At 41.8% G+C, this 21,902-nt stretch overlaps 3 protein-coding genes across 9 annotated transcripts; 2 read left to right on the top strand and 1 right to left on the bottom strand.

Moving 5' to 3' along the window:
• Nucleotides 1-343: 343 nt before the first annotated feature.
• dnajc11a (DnaJ (Hsp40) homolog, subfamily C, member 11a) lies at nt 344-6,144 on the top strand. The gene is made up of 16 exons (XM_057319118.1): nt 344-462; nt 1,096-1,225; nt 1,460-1,533; nt 1,669-1,770; nt 1,847-1,984; nt 2,100-2,222; nt 2,303-2,376; nt 2,467-2,656; nt 2,751-2,836; nt 3,258-3,374; nt 3,461-3,616; nt 3,819-3,888; nt 4,116-4,173; nt 4,271-4,413; nt 4,651-4,780; nt 4,938-6,144. Exons 1-16 carry the CDS (start codon nt 391-393, stop codon nt 4,961-4,963), a joined length of 1,689 nt encoding a protein of 562 aa, XP_057175101.1. The 5' UTR covers nt 344-390; the 3' UTR covers nt 4,964-6,144.
• A 165-nt stretch (nt 6,145-6,309) lies between these two features.
• On the bottom strand, nt 6,310-7,543 carry thap3 (THAP domain containing, apoptosis associated protein 3). 4 transcript variants are annotated; one of them, XM_057319119.1, is made up of 4 exons: nt 7,292-7,543; nt 6,966-7,173; nt 6,722-6,892; nt 6,310-6,636 (listed from the first exon to the last, which is right to left on the bottom strand). In XM_057319119.1, exons 1-4 carry the CDS (start codon nt 7,363-7,365, stop codon nt 6,343-6,345), a joined length of 747 nt encoding a protein of 248 aa, XP_057175102.1. In that variant the 5' UTR covers nt 7,366-7,543; the 3' UTR covers nt 6,310-6,342. The 4 variants fall into 4 exon arrangements, with proteins under 4 accessions (XP_057175102.1, XP_057175103.1, XP_057175104.1 ...); XM_057319120.1 differs by having other exon boundaries at nt 6,722-6,889; XM_057319121.1 differs by having other exon boundaries at nt 6,975-7,173.
• A 398-nt stretch (nt 7,544-7,941) lies between these two features.
• On the top strand, nt 7,942-21,833 carry asxl1 (ASXL transcriptional regulator 1). Of its 4 annotated transcripts, none has more exons than XM_057363354.1 (12): nt 7,942-8,490; nt 11,871-12,160; nt 12,261-12,378; nt 12,519-12,678; nt 13,794-13,870; nt 14,838-14,922; nt 15,503-15,622; nt 16,460-16,626; nt 16,710-16,806; nt 16,892-16,997; nt 17,105-18,035; nt 18,166-21,833. In XM_057363354.1, the coding sequence occupies exons 2-12, from the start codon at nt 12,003-12,005 to the stop codon at nt 21,175-21,177; spliced, it is 5,031 nt and encodes a 1,676-aa protein (XP_057219337.1). In that variant the 5' UTR covers nt 7,942-8,490; nt 11,871-12,002; the 3' UTR covers nt 21,178-21,833. The 4 variants fall into 4 exon arrangements, with proteins under 4 accessions (XP_057219337.1, XP_057219336.1, XP_057219338.1 ...); XM_057363353.1 differs by having other exon boundaries at nt 18,160-21,833; XM_057363355.1 differs by lacking the exon at nt 15,503-15,622 and having other exon boundaries at nt 18,160-21,833.
• The last annotated feature ends 69 nt before the right edge of the window (nt 21,834-21,902 follow it).

Below are 21,902 nucleotides of genomic sequence, written 5' to 3'. Positions count from 1 at the left end.
GTAACTCAGAACCATTTTTGTTCAGTAGCCATAGTAAATTTTAATTTGGAACTATTTTAGAGCATTTAACTTGTCAGATCTTAACGTAACGAATCACTTTTGCAACCCATGTCGATACCTGCACTACTGAATGTCCTCGCAAAAAAATATATTGCGAATTCATTCTTATTCATCTAAATGGGTACAAATCCCGTCACTAATAAAAACGTGCACGTAATAAACGTGGACATCGCACTGTAATTTGCCATGTTAAAAGTAACAACTTTTAGTCCAAGTTCCTCTTCCTCCCATACTGCGGGTGGCGCTGGTGAGCTTCGTGAGTTGCAAGCGTGCACACCGAAGATCAGCGTAGTTTGATCTGGCGCTGGGGCGGGGGGAAAGGTGGTAAATATGGCGGCGGCCTTGGAAGAAGATGAAATCGACAATGATGATTATTATTCTCTCTTAAACGTCCGTAGGGAGGTATGGCATTTTCTTGTTTACGGAAAGGTGTCAGATGAGAGTGCCGTAAGGGGAGCGTGAAAGCAGGAACTCAGATATCATACTTTAAAACCAAAATCCGGCAGCATGTCGTTAAGCTGTGGCACATCCAGCACACCGTGACCCTTACTTATCATTGCGTTAATGCAGAAACATTGCTCTATATCAATTAATAAACCAAAGAAATAAATAAAGGCATTACCCTCGCTTCTGTTACGATTGAATCATAAAATTCTGAGCGAACAATTCTAGCAACACTTAATAAGTACCCTCTAAAACTCCTAAAGAGTTTACTTAAACTACAAATCTGTACTTTGAGGGGTCACAGTTTATACGTAAATTGAACAATTTGTGTGATATTCAATCGGTTTTTGTTACTTTGTCTATCTTGAAATCCGATCTTGGGGAGATTCAGCAGATAAGCATCTGTTGAGAAAAATGTCAATGTGTGTTCACAAAAGTCCCTGTTCTGCCGGTCGCTACGTACTTTTTTTTTATAAATTAAAAGTCTTTGTGTGTTTACTTCCCGTCATCGCATTTATGTGTGCGTAGAAAGAGAAACTTTGCAGTTGTGTTTTATGATGAATGACGAAAGAGTTTTATCCTTACATTCAGGCTACGCAGGAAGAGCTCAAGGCATCATATCGCCGTCTTTGCATGTTGTACCATCCAGACAAGCACAGAGATCCAGAGCTTAAGAAGCAGGCAGAACAACTTTTTAACTTGGTGCACCAAGCATATGAAGGTACATTGGTTTTATACATAAAGCCTGATTCTCAAATATGTCCCTGTGGTTTTGTGTCCAAATCAATGGGGGGGGGGGGGGAATGTTGCCAACATTATTCAGAATATCTTCTTTTGTGTTCTGCAAAAGAAAGAAAATCATACAGATTTAGAATGACACGAGGACGAGTACATAATGAAAGAACTCATAACCCACGAATGTTTGATGTTTATGAAATGTGATTTTCTTGTTCAGTGCTAAGCGACCCCCAATCCAGAGCAATCTATGACATATATGGAAAGAGAGGACTGGAAGTTGAGGGATGGGAGGTATGTTGATGATTCAGAAGTCTAATACTTAGCATTAGATACCACAGTGCAATGGTATTTCAAGAAATTCCTTACTGTATTATGGTATATACAGTATATAATGTAACTTGTTTTGCACACATCGATAACTTGTAGGTGGTGGAAAGGAGAAGAACTCCAGCAGAAATTCGTGAGGAGTATGAACGACTTCAAAGAGAACGAGAGGAGAGGAGACTACAGCAAAGGACCAACCCTAAGGTATGACCCTAGTGCCTTCAGGCTTACCCATGTCACCATTAACTTTGTCTTACTGGTTGTTCACATTGTCACTCAGGGGACAATAAGTGTTGGTGTCGATGCAACTGACCTCTTTGATCATTACGAGGAGGATTATGAAGAGATCTCTGCTGGCGGCGGCAGCGCAGTACCTCACTTTGAGATCAACAGGATGCACATATCCCAGTCCATAGAGGTAGACGCATTCTATATCTTAATTTCAGTGTGTACGTTCATAGAGATTTCTTGTGTGAAGTTTTTGTACTACAAATGTAACTCGTGATTGAACAAGTCTTGTTTGCTGTCCACAGGCCCCTCTGACAGCCTCAGATACAGCCATTCTCTCTGGCTCTCTTTCCACACACAACGGCAATGGTGGCGGAAACATAAACCTGGCCCTGCGACGGGTCACCTCTGCTAAAGGCTGGGGAGAGGTGAGATTTCAAAGGTGAATAGAGTCAATTGAGTTGCATTATAAAAAAAAACTGAGCATGATTAATACATGTTTATACAGGTTGAGTTTGGGGCAGGAGACACGCATGGCCCTCTTTTTGGGCTGAAGATATTCCGTAATTTGACTTCACGCTGGTAAGTCCAGCACGTTCCACTATCATATATTTATTTATATTATGTATGCTTTACAAAAACAATTTATATCTTTATATCTATATTTTTCAGCTTTGCGACGGCTCAGTGTGGCATGCAGTTTTCATCCCGCGGTGTACGGCCGGGTCTCACTACTATGATTGCACGCCATCTGGACAAAAACACTATGGGCTATTTACAGTGGCGCTGGGGAACTCAGTCTTCCATGAACACCAGCATCGTCCGGGACACCAAAAGCAGTCATTTCACCTTTGCTGTCCAGGTTGGTTGCTTTATTGTACAAGCTGGTTTTTCCTCTTCATGCTTGGACAGATCTTACTCTGTTGTTGTACTTATTAATTTCTTTATCACAATAGTTGGGAATTCCACATACGTTCATTATGATGAGCTACCAGTACAAATTTCAGGATGATGATCAGACCAAGATCAAGGGCTCAGTCAAGTATGTATACTCTTCTTTGTTGCTTTTCCTTTTTGTGTTTTCTAAATTGTATATAAACTTGGTTCATTTATTGCTATGTGTGGATAGTTTGTGTTAAAGTGATAGTTACTCACCCCTTTGTCATTTCAATCATGTATGACTTTCTTTCTTACGCAGAACACAAAAGAAGATATTTTGAAAAATGTCGTTAACTGGACCCCATTCACTTGCGTTGGTTTTGTGTCCATACAATAGAAGTGAAAGGGGGTCCAGTGCTGTTCGGTTACCAACGTTCTTCAAAATATCTTCTTTGGTGTTCTGCGGAAGATAGAAAGTCTTAAAGGTTTGAAATGACAAGAGGGTGTGTAAATGATGACAGAATTTTTATTTTTGGGTGAACTATAACTAATGGCAATGATGTCTGCGTTATGTTGCATTGCAGGTCAGGGTTTTTCGGTACCGTGGTGGAATACGGCGCTGAGACTAAGATCAGTCGTCACAGCATCCTGGGAGCTACCGTCAGTGTTGGAGTACCTCAGGGCGTGTCCCTCAAGATCAAGTAAAGCACGTTTATGATTTGAGGATGTTTCCCGTTTGTGGTTTCTCAATACCTCTGAATCACTGCTTTTGTCTCTTGTGTCTCAGGTTGAACAGAGCCAGCCAGACGTACTTCTTTCCCTTTCACTTAACGGACCAGCTTCTACCCAGCGCTGTTTTTTATGCCACGGTCGGACCCCTTGTGTTCTACTTGGCCATCCAGAGGCTGGTCATCAGGCCTTATGTTCGTGCACATCAGGAGCAGTAAGCCTTTTAGCTGATGACATAACATTGTCCACTTATTTCATTTCATTGGCTTTCAAGGGCCAACTGTCATCCTAACATTATTCTGCAGTGTTTAATTCCCCTTCAGTTCGAATAACACAGGCGACTGAAATAAATGCTGGTGAAACCAAGTACAAAAACAGACGTTGAATCAGCAGTGAATGTATTCTCTTTTATTTAGGGAGCTTGAGAAACAAAGGGAAAGCTCGGCCTCAGACATCGCCAAGAAGAAGCAAGAGGCAGAGACTGCCGTGAGTTCATAACTTCTAAATACACTGCAAATAATTTATAATGCATGGCCGCTTAAAGTTGCCATAACTTTTTGTCGCAGGCGTTTTGTGTTCAGATAGAAAAACAATGAGTTAGCATAAGGCTATCTTTCCTATCTGCACATCAGTCCCAGTGTCACAGTGATGAATGCGTGCGTACACTACATGCATATACAAGCAGTATTATTTGAAATCGCTTTTCACTGTAGGTTCTGCTGATGCAAGAGTCTGTGCGTAGAATTATCGAAGCGGAGGAGTCCAGAATGGGTAAGACCCAACAGCGTGTCTGCGATCAATAGCATTGGCAATGATTTGAATTGGATTGTCAAGTGAAGATCACTGACTCGGTCTGCTTTTATATTAGGTCTGATCATCCTCAATGCCTGGTATGGCAAGTTTGTGACAGACAACAGTCGTAAACACGAAAGGGCGAGGGTCATCGATGTAACGGTGCCTCTTCAGTGCCTAGTGAAGGATTCTAAACTCGTTCTCACAGAAGCTTCTAAGGTAAAGCACAGTTGTGTTCGCTTTGTGATGCAACATACAGGATGCAATGAATTCTCAAAAGGATTTCTGGATTTTAGTTTTAGTTTCCTCTTGTCCCTGTTTCCTCATCTTAATGCCTGATTTCCCCCGGAGATTATTTATAGTCAAATAAAATCAAACATTTAATGTGTGGGAAGTATATGCATGTTCAGTGACGCTGTAGATATTAATTGGTTGTTTGTGCATGAATGTCCTCAGGCTGGTTTACCGGGCTTTTACGACCCCTGTGTAGGCGAAGAAAAGAGCCTGAAGGTGCTGTATCAGTTCAGAGGTGTGATGCATCAAGTTCTATGTGGTGACACAGAAGCACTCAGGATACCAAAACAATGTGAGTACAAACTAGAAATTCAGCATTTATTTTAATGCACGTTATCTTGACTTCATGATGAGAAATGCATTCCTGTGTTAACCAGCGGTAAAGATTAATGTTGCCCACGTTCGTAATTTAAAACTATGTTTTTTTTTGTATTTCCTTTCCTCTGTAGCCCACAGGATTGATAATGACAATTAGGAACATGTATCTGTCGAGCTGAACGGGACAACTAGGAACGTGTAAAAGACTTATGAGACACAGTTTTTCTGGAGTAGAGCCCTGGAAAAGCTCTGTGCCCTTGAAAGTCTTCATATATCTATTTATCCTTAATTTTGTGCTGTTTTAAATATTATTCAAAAGTATGTTTGATATTTAGAACAGTTCATTTACATCCTTAAATAAAATTGAAAGATAAAGAAACAAAGAAAAAATGCTAAAAGTTAAATATCAGATGTACTCTTTTTGTTTGGTAGACCCCATTTTTAAAATAGATGCTCAGCCCCCCCCCTCCAAAATAGTGAATCCATGTGAACTGTACTGGAGCATCTCTAGACCACAACAGTGCCTGTAATCAGCACTCAATAGAGAGCGCTATTTCACCCGCATTACAACAGAGAAAAACCATTGCTGCTCGAACCAGCTCACTGAATCCCACAGGAGATGGTATTCCCCAGCTGTTAGGCCTCTTTCTATGTCTGACTTTTTTAACACCAGCGTCCCAATCCCAATTTTGCTAAATAAAGTGTTCAGGAGGCAAAGCATGTTGCTGCCCATACTAAGATTAGTAAAACCCTTGCCTGTTAGCTTTTAACAATGTCTTCAGATAGCATGCATTATTCCTCACTCCCTTGAGTGGATGTCATTTGGACATCATGTCTTTCTTCGTCGGCAGTGTCAAAAGAATTGAAGAGGCCAATGCACACAATGTACGGTATTGTCTGTAGGGCTTGTCTCCCACCTTGTGTTCAAAGACTTGAATAGCAAGGAAAACATTGTAGTTTTATGCAACACCACCCTTAAATCCTGCATTTTAGTGCCATACGTCACACGTACTTCTCAGATCTATGCCCTTACAGTCTTTTAGTTGATTTGAGCTTTTTGATGCCTTTTTGGTATTTTGGGATGTATATGCAAGAACATTTATTTGCTGTAATGTTGAACAATTGATTCCTAATTTGAGAGACTGGCTGTATGGCATCTCGTTTCTGGTTGACTCTAATTTATATGAAATGTCAATTCTGCAGACTTGCAGATGTTAAAAGGACTATACATGTATATCTGTAATTGCTGTCTGGAGTGTTAGTATTGTTATACTAACGGCCTACCACATGCAGCAGGTATAGACAGGTATGTCATTTTAAAATAAAGGAACCATGGAAATGTACGTATGTTGTACTTTACCCAACAGAAAGATTTATTCAAAAGTTATATCAGAAAAAAACATGTTATTGGGCAGAAAAAATATTTACACAAATCTTTACAAAACATACGGTAAATCTCAGTTTTAACTTTGTCATGTTTCTGATTGTTTTGTCTACCTGTTTTGAGGAAAACAAAATCAACACGGTCCCCAAACGTTAAAGCAGTTCTACGCCTAAAAGATGTTTACTGCTGCTGGGTCTTAAGGCCATACTACATTGAGAACTGTATCTTTGGAGATGCGTGTGGCTACATTTGCCCTTCACTTTACGGCGTAAAGTCAGAAGCTCTCTATGAGCTCTTTGTAATTTAAGCTTCATTCTTTTAATCACTTTGCATTTGGCCTGTAATCTTCTCTGTAGCCACATGTTGGTATCTAAAACATCAAAGAGACGGGCTTTGGTTCTGCATGGATCCAAAATGGTATAGGTGTGGTCTGTGGCTGATAAATCCTGTGAAAATTAAATAATAAGAAAGATGCATAAATGTGACAAACACAACTAGAAAACGGAGCTGTTTGTAAGCTTGAACCTTCACCTTTGTAGTTTGACAGCAAGACTCTTCATTAATGTAAGAGACTGGTTGAGCATCCTTGTGCATCTCCAATCGCTGAGTGTCCTCAACGAAAGAGCACTTTCTCTCGCGTCCAATGCCATCCAAGTTATCAGCAGAATGAAAACCTGTTTTTAGTCTCTTATGAATCGTCTGCTGGTGAAACAAAAATGACAATGAATACCATATGAGCAGCACATATTTTTCTGTTTTTCAAGCTGTTACTGACCTGTCTTACCTTTGCATCCCGAGGTAGGATATTTCTGAAGAGAGTTGGTACAGCGTTCCACAACAGATTTTTGCGGTTTCCGAAACCACTAAAACATTCTGGGGTGAAATGTAGGGAACAGACGACCATGTGTTTCTTTGGATGAAAGTTGTCACGCCCGATATTTTCTAACCATTGTTTAAGAACTGATGGTTTACTAAAAGGAAATCTGTCAAGAGATAAAGATAAAATGTTCCGATTAACTTACATTCTAGTGCGAAATATAGAAATCTTTATTAAAATACTTTCAAATTATTATGATATCGAGGTGTCTTATCATTACGTACCTGTGAAAAGTTATCTCAGGATTTTTGCTTTTGTACCTACTGGTGCAATTAAATGCAGAACAACTTTTAGGCATTTTGCCCCGAACAAAAATGGCGACTATCGTGCCCCGCAGTGTCTCAAATTGATTAAAACATTCTTTAATCTGTTAATTGTAATAATACTACTCACTTATATATTACAATACATATCTTTAAAAAGCGTTTCTTAATTCGTTAAATCAGAATTTTGTATAATATACTAAATTATGTTTAAGCCTGTTTATGTTTTTTTCGGTATTGAGCCATATGTCTTTCAAAATAAAAGTCTCTCAGTGTTTCAACTGCATGAGCGTTTAAAAGTATTCAGTCATTAATCGTCCGTAAAGGTTTTTCCACAGGTCCACGATACGTTTTATTTTCATTTGGGTGTAGGCATATTTTACCGTCTATTTCTAAAGTACGGTTGGTTTACTTTTATCAACGCTTTTTCTGAGGTGTTTTGTTGAATGGATTAACCGTATGCTGATAGAAACTATATAGAATTATTTAAAAACTGCATTCAAAATGTATCATTAGTTTTTGTGTTTGTGCGATGCTGTGCGGTGCTTTTTATTTTTAGTCACATTTGATCTATCCGCACATGATAATGGGCGTGGTCTTACAACCCATCAGATGCGTCAGATGAGCCGTGGCTGTAGAAGCGAGTAAAGAGGGGGATGGGGAGGATTGTTTTTGTGTTGCATTCCTGCAGTGTGTTTGACCTTTGACCTCGTTGTTGTGTCCTCCTCGTCTTGCATTCCAGAGTGAGGATTTCCTGCAGTATGCCAAAGGCGCTAGTAGTGGCTGTCGGGGCTCGCCTGTTCTGTGCCCTGTCTGTGTTTACGACTATTTGACCAGCAATACGTTACTGAAAAACTATCTGGACTGCGTGCACGTTGCTGCTGCTGCTGCTGCAAGAACTGATCCCCTTTTTTATCAAGACGTGCGAGTCCAGGGCGAAAGCGCAAATACATTTTCAACTTGAGAGTGAGAGGATATCAAAGACCTTACAGCTAGCCTAGCACGCTAGCGGGCTTGCAGTATATCACGCACACGTTTCATATCCGCCGATTTGAGCAGAGGCTTCTGTATTAAACCCACACCCGCGAGACAACGTTGAGGAAATGAAGGACAAACAAAAGAGAAAGAAGGAGCGCACATGGGCAGAGGCAGCTCGCATGGTAATATTTTCGTCATTTTATTGAATTATAGCGTTTTAATCCCCGTGCGTGGGGTTTAGGGTGTTGTATGGGAGCTGCGAACAAAGCTGTCTCGCGAAGGGCTCGAGTTGTTTTCGGGTTGGACACTTCACAAACCGCAGCCGCGGCGCTTGGTAGCTGGAGGGAGTAGGTGTTTCAAAACTCAGCGTTTGACTTTGCGTACATCTGGTTTTTCAACCAATGTACCAAGATTTGCCTTGTTGACAGCATAAGCATGCATTTCTAGTGTTTGTGTCCCCTTTGAATGAAAGAGCCCGGCTCGCTGGTAGCCTAGCGTATTAGCAGCTCTGCCTGTTTGACCCTTTGTTTGCGGGGCTTCTTTCACGAACTGAGGGCAATACGTAAAATACAGTCTTTCTGTGTAAGACATGATATATGTTGTCTAGTAAAGGCCAGATTTAACAAATCTACATCATCTTGTGCATTGGATTTCTTGTTTTAAACAGTGGTTGATGGAAATGTAGGCCGTGTATTATATACCGTCCGTGATCCATTGACGTGTATAAACAGAAAAAAATGAACATGTAACGTTAATACGCGTTTAATGTATAATATCTGTAACACACAGAATTTTAATTTCAAAGCAATGCATATGTTTATGCACCCAGTGACGACAAAACAACTGCATTATTATTTTCAATGTTGGTTCGTATGTATATGAAATTGGTATGTGCTGCTGTAGATCTACAGAATATACTGCTACATGTGAATGATGCATCCTGCGGTTTTTCATCAATGTATAGATGGTTATTGTTTACGTGATCTGCCTCTTCATGGTTTCTTTGTGCCATTTAATTCAATGTAAAATTTGTCTAATTTTTTGTACAATAATGTGTTGACATGTTTAAAGGGATTTTACCCTTTGTATGCCTGACTTGTGGTCCTTTATGTTAGAGGTATAAAAAGACATAAACAGTGTGTCACGGTACCCTATAAAAGCTCTCCATCATTAGACCTTATAACAGATAAAAGTGTCAAAGACTAATTATGTCATTTGCAGTTGAATTCTGGGGTTTCAATCAATTTTGGGTGGTTAGAGTCATCATCTCTTTCAGGTCTTTGTGTTTCTTCCCATGACAGGCTAGCTCTTTATTTGTGATCCACCCAAAGAAAGCAAGGCGGCCATTGCTTCAATTTGGCTAAATTAGGAAAAAATATCTGAATAGCTCATGACAGCATTATCTGATGAAAGTAGATTTTTTTATTTTAGAAGTTTGGGTGTGGATCACTTGTGCTTGGCAACCATCACCGCTCATATTATTAAAATCCTGTAATATGAATTACTCAAAACTGAAATGTCTTTTTATCACTGGAAGGTTGCCAGCCCAAGTAATACCACCACCCAAACAAATTTCAGACTGCTCTTTTGCAGGTATCACATGAATTTAAGAGACTGGTGAAGCTGGCATGGACATGTCTGGAACGAAGGACAGGTACCATGTTTGGAACCGAAGAGAGATAGTCACTCACCAGTTCCTCTTATGGTGATGGGAGACGCGGGCATTAGGGCAAACTGAAACCCGCCAAAAAATTCTCAAGTGCATAGAATGCAGGCAGACACAACCTATATTCAGTTTAAGGGACATTGGTGCACATTCTTCAGTAGAATCTCCATGATGTCTGTAACATTAATGAGTAAGAAGTCTCAATGAGCATTCCAGCATTATTCAATAACTTAAACAAAAAGTAGCGGTGTGAAATGACAGCTCTGGGAACCATTTGTCCTGTAAAGGTGTAACCAAATGCTTAGCTTCTAGGCCAATGAATATCAGATTATCTTGATGATATTCTTTGCTGCAATGGGATGTGTCAAGCAAGCATGCCACCTATGAGAATGCATAAATGTAAGAGAATGTGAAGCTACGCCACGCCGTGTGAATGTTGCGCCATCTTGGGAGGATCGCTGCTAGTGCATTCAATGCAGTGTTTTGTTTTTCTTGTTTGATTAGGAAATCTATCTATGGTAGGTCGGTCTTGCTGTGTTAAAAACTGCAATAGCATTACGCAGAGTCGTTCAGGAAAAGGCCCTGGTTCTTTCACTTTCGATTTCTCCATATATCAAACAAAGCAACTAACGGTACATATCAAAACAGTAATAGCAGTGAGTATGAACCTCCCAAGATGGCGGCGACACTGCAACATAGGGCATGACGTCTGCTGCACATTCTCTATTTTAGTGTGGGATTTTTTTTGTTCACCACTCTTCCTTCCTTGCGATTAATGTTGTGGCTTTCTTGCTAAATTATAAAGGCAAGAAAATTTGGTTCTCATTAGTTCTGTTTTTTTTTTGTCATTTGACAGGATTTGAGTGGAGCCGTGGTTTGTTTTTTGTGGCTCATTTTTGCTAGTTTCATTGCACCCTCTTGGAATAAATCTGGTGTTTCTGGAAACGAGAAACTATACTAATTTAAATGAGAATGCAGTGAGCCTTTTTCTAGATCAATTTAAACCTTTGTTTGTAACCTCAACTCCTTGTTCAGTCTGATGTGTCTTTATTCCAGAGATCTGTTAGATGGTGCACTTTGAATAAGACACAGCTAAAAAGATAAGCTTTGTCCTTTGTTCTGTAGCACAGACAGGTCTCCTATTGTGTTTATTAGCTGTTTTGGAGAGATGTTGGCACCAGACATTCATCTCTATTGTCAGAAAACCAAGTCACTCATTTAATTTTATTCCACATACATTTTAGAAATAATGTCTGCTCTCTGAATTGTAGTGGTGTGTAATATTTCCATTCCCTTTGGCACAACAAAATCGCTTTCATGGGAGAAATAGACTCCGTCTCCAGAAGCAATGCATAAATGCACCATTTCTTTCAATTGCATTACGTACACACGAGCCTTGGTGCCTACTAGGCAGTACTGTGTTATAAATAACTAGGATGTCTGTCGTGCAATACATAGGCCTAGTAGTTTGTTTACTTGAAGTTCTCACAGTCTAACTTTTTTCGTAGCTCCTTGTACTGCTTTGTTGCAGGAAGTGCACCTGGCATTCTATGAATAAATGTGTCTAGATAGTGTTGTTCCATTTCCTGTTTCGATGTCCTTGGTTCTAGATTCAGATAGTGGATGCAGTACGTCCCATTTATGCCACCAAAGAGGCCAAAGGGTTGTCTCGTGCGCTAGGCCAGGATGGAACTTTTATAATAGCAGCTACTTTTTGAGAATTTTTTTAGCCAAAATAGTGTGCAGATTTCTTATTTCTGAAATCAATTGGAAAAGCTGTGAATCGTTAATACTGTCTTAAAATAAACGTTAAAAAAAAACACTTAAATCATACTTCAGAAAGTTACTTGATAAATTGTACAGGTGTTGATTTCATTTGTTGTTGACTGCTTGCAGGTTCTGGAGAACTTTTCTGATGCCCCAATGACCCCTAAACAGATTCTGCACGTTATTCAAACAAAGGGACTTAAAGAAATGAGGTATGGTGGAAATTAATTGAATTTACGGTAATAGACATGACATATTTACATGGACATATTTTTGCTTGAAAACAGAAGCCATTTGTTAGAGATTAGTTGCCATGTTGATTCCATTAACAATGCGCTTAATGGTGTAAAGAGTTTCGATAATCATGCTGTTTTGTATTTCTCTGTTTTTCTCAAACCTCCTCCATCACAAAACAGAAGGTAAGATGTATTCATTTTACCACTGAAGCCTTAAAGTCTGACCTCACTTTCTTCTTCTGCTACACTTATACATTTTTTTTCTCTCTTCTTCCTCCTGTAGTGGCACAGCCCCACTGGCCTGTCTGGTCACCATGCTTCACTCTCAGGTCAGAGGAGACCGAGTAAAGAACAGTATTTTTTTCAAGCTGCCTGGAAGGATGAGTCTATTTACCTTGAAGGTAAAGACACAGCAAATCTGTCCTGCACTGGCTTTATACCATAAACATCCTCACCCTGGTTTAGACACAGAATTACGATTGCATGACATTGACCGCACAAGTGCACAAAACATATTCTTATGACTGTCTGTATCCCACAGAAAAATGCCCTACAGTGGACAAAGAACCCGTCAGCAGCCGAATCTGGAGATATGGCAGGAACCCCGACAGCATCCACCGCGACAGTTGGAGCAGCAGAAGGGGCGGAGCAGGAGAGCTGTGACTCCACAGAAACAACTGCTGCTAGTGGTGAAAATGATGGTTTGTGGACTTCATTCTTTTCTTTTTTTTCTGCTCCCCCCATTGATTCATTCTGCATATTTTGCAGTGAAGGAAAAAGGCTTTTAAATTAAAGAAGCTTATATAAACTGCTCTGGAAGGTAGAGAGACCCATCTTTTTATTTAAAAAAAGCTTTGATTCCAAATGGTGATTAGCATTAAATACCCTGAGCTTAAGTAGCATGTAGTGCCTGAGAGACATTGATTTCCTTTTTTGCTTAGGATGTGTGTGTTTCCATGGATACCATAGCACATGACACATCCAGCAGTGACCTAGATGAGGGTATTTTAGAACGTGTATTTGTGTGTGGTATGAAAGAGTATAAGCGATATGACGCCTGACATGGGTGTGTTGTCACATTTACTGTTTTACATATTCATGAGAATTAAAGATTCCTTTCTTTTTTGACAGATAGCAAAGACTTATGCATTAAAACAACAAAGTCAGATATAATGACAGTTTGCTACCATGTTTGTTCTTTCTTTTTGGCAAATTGCTTGTGATGTTTTATCGTGCATATGTTCGCAGATTGTTTATCAGATGTTTAGCTAAAACATCTGATAAACCATATGCCATATTTCAAGTAAATATTTATTTATTCTGTCACTTGTCAGAACTAGTGCTATTTCCCAAAATGTGCGTTTTAAATGACTATATGCGTTCGCTGCCTTAGGGAATACTAGCAAACATCTTACTTATGTCTCCCAACCTATTTTATAAATGCTGTAACGTTAAATGTTTGATAGGTCATATGGTAACATATTTAAATTTCCTACATTTAGCTCATCTACATTGAATCTGGTTCTATGCTACTATAATATGCTTCAACTTTACTCTATTATGTCCTGTCTTTTTGCTGTTTTTATCCAATATTGAGAGAAGTTTTGTATTTAAAACACTTTTTATTCATACTATTTTATTACTAGTGTAGCAGAATTTTATTCGATGTAGGTTCATTATCACTTGTTTCAGGTGCCAGGAGTAGGACTCGCCCTCTGTGCTGGATTTTAACAGTGTGATGTGAATCATTTTAAATAAAATTTGCTAAGCGTGGATGATTGACAGGTGCTTTGCTGGTTTCCTTTTATTCTTCTAGCCTCTGTGGATGAGACCTCCTCCAGTGCATCTTGCTCCACAGAACCACTACAGACCAGACTGAGTCGCTCTTCACAGGTACCTGCAGTGCCTAACTTGACCTTTTACCATGAGTCAACACCATCTAATTCTTACACGCAGGACCCTTCAATGCAGGACTTCCATTATCGCCTTCATCATTAAGCACAGCACTTGACTCCTCGGAACATTAGTCATGAGTACATCCTCTCACAGAATGCATGATGTCACTGTGTGAAAATGATTCATTGGTGTAGTGCAGTTGATGTTGTGAGTCAGATCAAGAAAAGCCCAAAGACTAAGAACAAATTTTTATGACTAAGACCTTTTGTGCTCGGGTCAGAGAATTCCTTAGTGTCATAATGTCGGAGTCAAATCTTGTCACTTGTTTTTTTTATAGGTGCATTTACTGTAAATGTAATCTTTGTCCTTGCTCTTATTGGCTGCTTTGGGTGTGTCTGTAAAATGGACAGTTTTTGTGACTGTATGGTTTGGTTGCTTTGTACAGATTAAATTTAACTCTATTTTGGAATACATAAAAGTACACATATAATGCTAATTTACTACACTTGTTAGGATAGATACAATTTAATATTAGAGATATGGAACAATGAGATTTAAGTACTAAATTGACAGAACCTTCACCCTATAACAAATCACTTCCGCCCAGCTTCTTGTTTGCATAAATGAACATTTCTCAGCTTTGATGCTTTTACTGCATGGTCTGATATCAATCCCACAATCCCTCTGTGTAAGCCAGTCACTTAGCTCCCATAAGAAATGAATTCACTCTGTGACAGTGGACATGTGAGGTTACTCGCTGTCCTTTTCTTTAGAGCTCTGTGCATAACATTTTTATAAAGATCATCTCTTTGTTAAGAATAAACAACACTCTCAGCTTTTGTCAGACATCATATTTGTTTCCATCCAAGCATCTTCTCAAGAGCATGCTGTTGTTTTCCATGTCTGTGGCAGGACCTGTGTCTGTGTGTGTACTTCTCACATTTATTTCTCCCATCTCTTACAGTCAGGCAGGCAGAGGAAGAAAGCTGTGATGATGCCCCGTGTAGTGCTCACTCCTCTCAAGGTCAACGGGGAACACGTCCCATCAGGTTATGATAGCTCTTTTCTTGCTCGTCCTTCCTCCTCCTTTTCTGTTTTTCCCCCAACTCTGCAGTGGTTTGTTTACCTGCTCCCTCTCACTGTGGATGCTCTTAAATCTCAGTGGCCTGACACTGTTTGTAATTTTATGGACTGACACTCTCTAATCATTTATAGTGCAGTTTCCTGAAGGGCAGTTCCCTCCTGTTGGCCGCCTTTTCTTTTTCCGTTGGTTAAGTTTGCACTAAAAACAGCATCTTTTCTAGAAGCCACTGACGTATTTGTCACTTGAACGTCAACACCCCTCAATGTGCGAGCAATGTTTCTGGTTTGTCTTGTTAGCCCTGCACTGTTACCCTTGGATATCTGCTTTGCATTTGCACCTTAGAGATATACATTCACCCCTCTTCCTCTTAATCTTGTGCCTTGGGATATCCATCCCTTTGATGTTTGTGTTTCACGCACATGCCAAATCTTTGCCTGTCACTTTGGCCTCTGTAGTGCAACTAGTCTTCATGCCTCAGCTGCCCAACCCGCACTCACTCGTTCTCAGAGTCTTTTAAGCCTTCATCCCCCCACCTTTACCCTCAGGAGCAGCGGGGAGGCGCAGGGAAGGCTCTAGGGGGGGTCCAGCCCCCACTCTCCGTACCCGCTCCGAGCTGGGCTGGAAACGCACCCAGCACTTCAAGAGCATGCGGGGCCTTCGTTCAGGTACAGAGGATGAAAACCCAAGGACCCATATAGTAAAAACCTCCCCCAAGCTTCTTGCTCTTTACTGTCCCCTAGAACAGGCATTGTTAGGGAATTCTCCTCACCTGCTACAGGTATTACGTTAGAATAGCTTAATAGGACACAGAATAGCCAACTAAGGAGAAACAATGCCCCAGTCATGAGTAGTCTAGCATTTGGACATCTGAAGAAACAATGTATTAGACATGCTTGAGTTAATTTTAAAGCTTATTTACAGTGGATGGTTTGTTTTATGCTGTTGAGTTGCTATGTGAATCTTCTGTGGGACTTGTTTCTTTCTGCAAGTGTGCAATGTGTGTTGAATGCTCAAAAAAAGATCAACTGTGACAGATTTTCAAACATAAAGATATCAATGTATAGCAGTATCAGTAATAGTTCTATTGTTTACCCAATTGCTTCTATTAAATTTCACATCAGGTTTGTGTACTACAGAGTACAAAATGTCATTGCAGTTTTTTGTTAGTGTACTAAGATTTTATTCTCTACAGTCATACAACACTAGCTTAACAAGCAAGTGTGTCTAAATTACCTTTAAGTGTTGTTAACGTTTGTTAGTAAGCATTGTGTTTATTAATTTGAGTCTCTCAAGCCTGTTGCAAAGCTCATTTAATATAAAAATTCAACAGCTAATGTGGGACTCAACATAGCAAATAACAGCGCTCCATCATCTGTTTGTGCAATAACGAGTACATTTTATATGCACTAGTATTGAATGCATATGATTTCTGACCTGTGGAGATACTCCGTAGATCTCATTTAGCAACCAGTTTTATACTTAATGCAGGACTGTATTTACAGGTCCAATGAAGAGAAACCGAGGCGGTGTAGAGGTGGATTTTGAAACTCCTGGCTCCATTCTGGTCAACACCAACATTCGTGCTCTCATCAACACACGCACATTTGCTGCTTTCCCATCTCATTCTCAACAGCAACTTCTTCAGCTTCTCCCAGAAGTGGACAGACAGGTATATGTTAAACATTTTACTTCTCTTTTTCTGTAAAATAGTTTTTTAAAATGTTTTTATTACTGTTGGATTGTAATGTGTAGATTGGCCCAGATGGACTTGCTCGGCTAAGCAGCTCAGCACTCAATAATGAATTCTTCACTCATGCCTCTCAGAGCTGGAAAGAACGGCTAGCTGAGGGTGAGTCTTACTGTTTGTAGACATTGAAAAATATATACGGCTCTGTGCAACTGTAAGTAAAATAAACTTTTTTGCTTAATTGAAGGTGAGTTCACACATGAGATGCAGGTTCGCTTCAGACAAGAGATGGAAAAGGAGAAGAAAGTAGAGGCATGGAAGGAGAAATTCTTTGAGGAGTACCATGGTCAAAGGTTTGTGTCCATGAAAAAAAATGCAATTTCAGTTATTGTAATGAAGTTCTGGAGATTGTAAAATTATATCTTTTAATTATAGCATTCTGTTTCGTTTGTTTCTTTAGGTCTGGCCTGACTAGAGAGGAAGCATTAAAGCTCACAATGAGTGATGCAGGAGATGTTGCAAGTGCAGTCCCAGACTCTGATACTGTGCCAGTGGCTGCACCCAAAAGACGAAGTGTTGGAAGAAGACGGAGGGAAGGCCGAATCAGACGCCGCTCACGGGCTGACCTCAGACGCAAGGCTCGACGCACACTTTGCAAAACAGCAGCTGCCCCTGTACCCTCAGCAGAACCAACAGAGAGCACTGCAACTACAGATGTTGTACCATCAGTTGAATCGCCAGTCCCAGAAGCCACAGCAGTTCAGGGAGAAGTGATTCTCCAAGCAGAAATTGGACTGGAAAGTCCAGAAGAAAATCTTTCTGTAGAGGCGGTCCCCTCCCCTGTTCCCATACCTACCCCTCCTCCAGCCTCCACAAGCTCAACCTGCGATGAACCAGAAGCAGAACCAGAACCAGAAACTTCCACACGCCTGATGCCTGAAGTGGCCGAACCAGCTGTTGCCTCCACATCTTCTCCTTCCTCATCCTCCTCTTCAACATCGTCATCCTCGTCCCCCTCTTCCTCTCCCTCCTCTGCGTCAGACAGACAGGCCTTTGCTGCAAGTTCAGACTCCTCTTCTTCATCTTCCTCCTCCACAGCTGCAGTTGCCACAGACCCATTGGATGACGGGGCTTCGGTCATTACCACTGGCACAGCAGGCACTGGCACAAGCAGTAGGGAGAGCAGCCCGGCAGCCAGTCCCTCCACAGCAAGCCCAGCCATTCAGCTTAAAGAGCAGAAGAGAAGGCCAGACGAGTCCCAGGCCTTCACCAGCTTTCCCGAGAAAAGGGCGCGGCTGGATGAGCGTCAGTCCTTTCGTAACACAGTTGACTGTGTGTACTCAGAAAAGCCCCAGCCTACAACAGAGGAACCCAAGGTCCCGCCAATCCGGGTATGGTGAACTAATACGTTTATGCTTAATACGTTTTTGTTTAATATCTTCATTGTTGTAATTCATTGTTTGAATAAATGTTCCTCAGTGTCTCATTAAGTATGTTTCACTCCCTCTTCACTAGATACAGCTGTCCCGGATCAAACCGCCGTGGGTCAAGGGGCCAACGTACCAAATCTGTCCCCGCATCGTCCCCCCCATCGAAGGGTCGCGGCGCTCTGGGACAGGGGCGCGCACCCTTGCGGACATCAAGGCCCGTGCGCAGCAAGCCCGTGCCCAGCGGGAAGCCGCTGCTGCTGTTGCAGCCTCTGGCGATGGGGGAGGGCCAGGGGGGAGCGGCCCGGGGGGTGGTACTGGGATACCGGATCGCTCCAGTGGGAGGCGTTCGAGAGAGCACCCGGGTCCCATTGAACCTGGAGGAGGAGGAAGACGAGGAGGAGGAGGAAGAGTTGACGTGGAGGAGCAGGAATCGCCTGCGAGCTCTCATTCGTCTGGAACACAACTACAGCTATCCAGTGTAGATTCAACAGACCAGCCTCAAGGCTCCACTCCACTAACTATGCCGTCTCCATCATCTGTGTCTTCAAACCCATCTCTGCCACCGTCAGAGTCTTCGAAAACTCTTACGCTATCACCACCTGCAACAGACAGTCCTGCTTTCCAGGACCAAGTTGAGGAGGTTTGCGGAGTGGAAGAGGTTACTGCCTGCCCAAGTGACAAAGCCTCCGAGCAGACCTTAGACACCCCAGTGCCTACGCCAAGTGAGCCAGAGTCTTTTTGCAGTCACCAAGATGGGAGAGGTGAGGAATCAAGTGAGAGTGGAACGACTACCCCTGTCTGTACCTCATCATCAAAAGATGCCGTTTCCCTAGTGCCCACCTCTATACCAGACTCGCTGCCAAGATTTGGTGCCCAGGGTGTGGATGTCATCAGGACCCTGGCTGCTGCTTCTCAACCCTGGGAGGGTGAACAGAATGGTGCTGAGCACCAACCAGGGACAACTGGAGTTATCCAGCATGGCTCAGACTTGAAATTTTCCAAAGAGACACTTGTTACAGCCCGAAACGGATGGGTAGAAAATAGTGAAGAGCATTCTGTGAGAGAGGGGTTGTTAAATGAACATAAAAATGGAGGTAGTGATGCTGATGTCAATTATGAATTGTCCTCTCTACCTTGTCTGCCAAGTAATTCTGCTGAGGAAGACACTGGAATGCACAGTGATTCAACAGAGACCGCATCAGACTTTGAAAATGAAACTCAAGAGGATGAATCAATAGACTGGCACGAAACACGAACAGATGGTAACAGCTTGCAAGCTCACAATACAAAATCACAGAATCAACCTGTCATTCAGACCTCAAGGTGGCTTTCTTCATCGACGTTAAATCCTCCTCAGCACCAGCAACCAGTCATACAGGCCCATGTGTCTAACCCCACCCATACTCAGACTGTCATTCAAGCTCGCTTCCCTAATGGTTTGCCAAATCAGCCAGTCATTCAGCCTCAAAAGCCCCACACAGTTCGTACCCCTGCTATAAACCATGCACAGGATCAGACTGCCACCGTGTCCTCGCAACCATATCTGACACAAGTAGAAAGGGACCAAAGCCGAAATCTACATTTGAATGATAACAGCAATGGTGGCAAGATGTTTGTCCTGACAGAGGATGAAACCAGACTTGTTAGCAGAGGCCCTTTAGATGATTTTGGATTAAAAAATTCTGCACTTCCGCCAATTGCCAGAAGAGTTCAAGGTTTATCTCGACCAGTTTCCTCTGTAGAGGCCAACAATCCTCTTGTCACACAGCTTCTTCAAGGAAGCCTTCCTTTAGAGAAGGTCTTACCCCAACCTCACTCAGCCAGCAAACTGGAAATTAATCGACTCCCAGGAGCCCCTGCAGGTAACTCGGTCCAACCCGGAGGACATCCCAGAAACCTGGGTCCACGTTTTAAAGGCCCATCTGAGACAGGAGGACCCATAGACCCCGGTGGCTCTGAGCTTCAGCACAAAGCTCGAGTGTCTCCTGGAGCCAGTAGAAACTTTGGATCTTCTCCGCCAGGTTCTGCTCCTTTGCGAATGGCATGTTTGTTTGAGGAAGCTAACTCAAGGTCTACAAATGTTCTGTTTGCTTCTCAACAACCAGGTGTAGCGCCCCCAGGGGCGGTACCTGTTATAACATCCCTCCCCACTAACTCTTCCAGCAGGACCTCAATGGATATAAACCCTCAGAATGCTTCAGTTTATGAGTCAGCTGTCATTAAAGAGCACCCTGGACCTCAACCTTCACGGGGTGAAACTCAGGAAAGGCCTGCTACCTTTCAACAGCACCCCAACAATGTCTCCCAGGCTGTGTGCAGAACCACACCTGATGCTCCCTCACCTCAACGCGGTGACCTTTGTCCTTCCGAGGTTGTACCTACTGTCAAGATTAACTGGCGCCCATCTAAACCTCAACTGTCTCAGATGTATCAGCAAGAGCTTTCTCCTATAGCTACAATTAAAAATGAGGTCTCTTTGCGCCCCTCGTGCCAACAAGCTCTCACCAAAAACTCACCTGCTCCTATCAGTGGCAATACTTCTGTTGTAATAACCAAAAAGGAGCCTCAGAGCTCTCTGGACAGTTTTCATTGTGGTGGTGGAGCTATGGAAGGACTACTGAATATGGAAATGTCTTTTGCCAGAATGGCCAAGAAAGAACAAGTCAAAAGTACGTACGGCCGCAAAACAGACACCTCAGCCTCTCCAGTCTCCTCCTCCCCTTCTTCATCTGCCTCCAGTCTCCCATATCAGCTTTATGGCAAGCTACCAAAACTGCAGCAGAGTGGTGGTGGTGTCAGCGGGGGCTCTTCAACCAGCTTCAGTTACACAGCTAACGTTTCCATGGTGGACGGTAGTGGCTTCTCTCGAAGTTTAGCCGACGGTGTTTTGCAGCTAAGGCCACGCATGAGCATCAATAGCGGTGGAGGTCAGAGTGCTACACTTAGCATTCAGGCTTTCGCAGACAATGCTGCAGAGGAAGTGGCACTCAAGTGTTCCTGCCGACTTAAGGCCATGATCATGTGCCAGGGCTGTGGTGCTTTCTGCCACGATGATTGCATTGGCCCCTCCAAACTGTGTGTGTCATGTCTGGTGGTCAGATAGTTTCGATGCAGCTTCTCCAAACTGAGCCTATTGGTCAGAGCAAACGCTTTGGCCATTTCCATACATTCTAGCCCCTTGTAAGTGGTTAGACACCACAAGAAGTCTCGGACTCTTGGGAGCACAGAAGAGGCATGAGTGTTGAAATACAGTAGGGCTGGAAGATTACTTGTAAGATAAAATTCAGTCTGTATTTTTGTTGCATATTTTTTCTATTGCTGTTATGGTGTTATTGTTATTATTATGATCACAATGATATTGTTATTATTATTATTGGTATTATAACGTGAATTTACATGGCACGGTTGATTGTAAATTGTGCCTTTTTTTTCCCCAACAAAACATTTACCTCATCTACTTGACACCAGTCATCAGTTCAGTGTGACGATGGTGACGTTACTGTTTGTTTTCGTCTCGGAAAGCCTCTCTGTGAAGAGAGCTTTGAGAGAATTTTGTGTGTGATGTCTTGCAAAGAAATATTTTTTTAAATCATTAAACGAGAAAATGGCATTTTCGTTATTTTGTTTAAGTGATTTCACTATTTTGTTTTCATTTTTATTTACTTATCCAAAGTGAAGTCCAGTCTGTATATGGCGGTTAAGCACAGTATTCAAATCTAATAAAGCTGAAACAGAGCGGATCTTTTCTCTTTGAATTTTTTTGTCATCACAAAAAAATATTAAACTCAACGAAAAGCATCTTGGCTTCTTCCATATATGTAGGAAATA

This window comes from Triplophysa rosa, linkage group LG21, assembly GCF_024868665.1.
Source record: "Triplophysa rosa linkage group LG21, Trosa_1v2, whole genome shotgun sequence".
In the NCBI taxonomy this organism is placed as follows: Eukaryota; Metazoa; Chordata; class Actinopteri; order Cypriniformes; family Nemacheilidae; genus Triplophysa; species Triplophysa rosa.
Note: the sequence above shows the minus strand (reverse complement) of the source record. Positions and strands in the feature narration are given on the sequence as shown.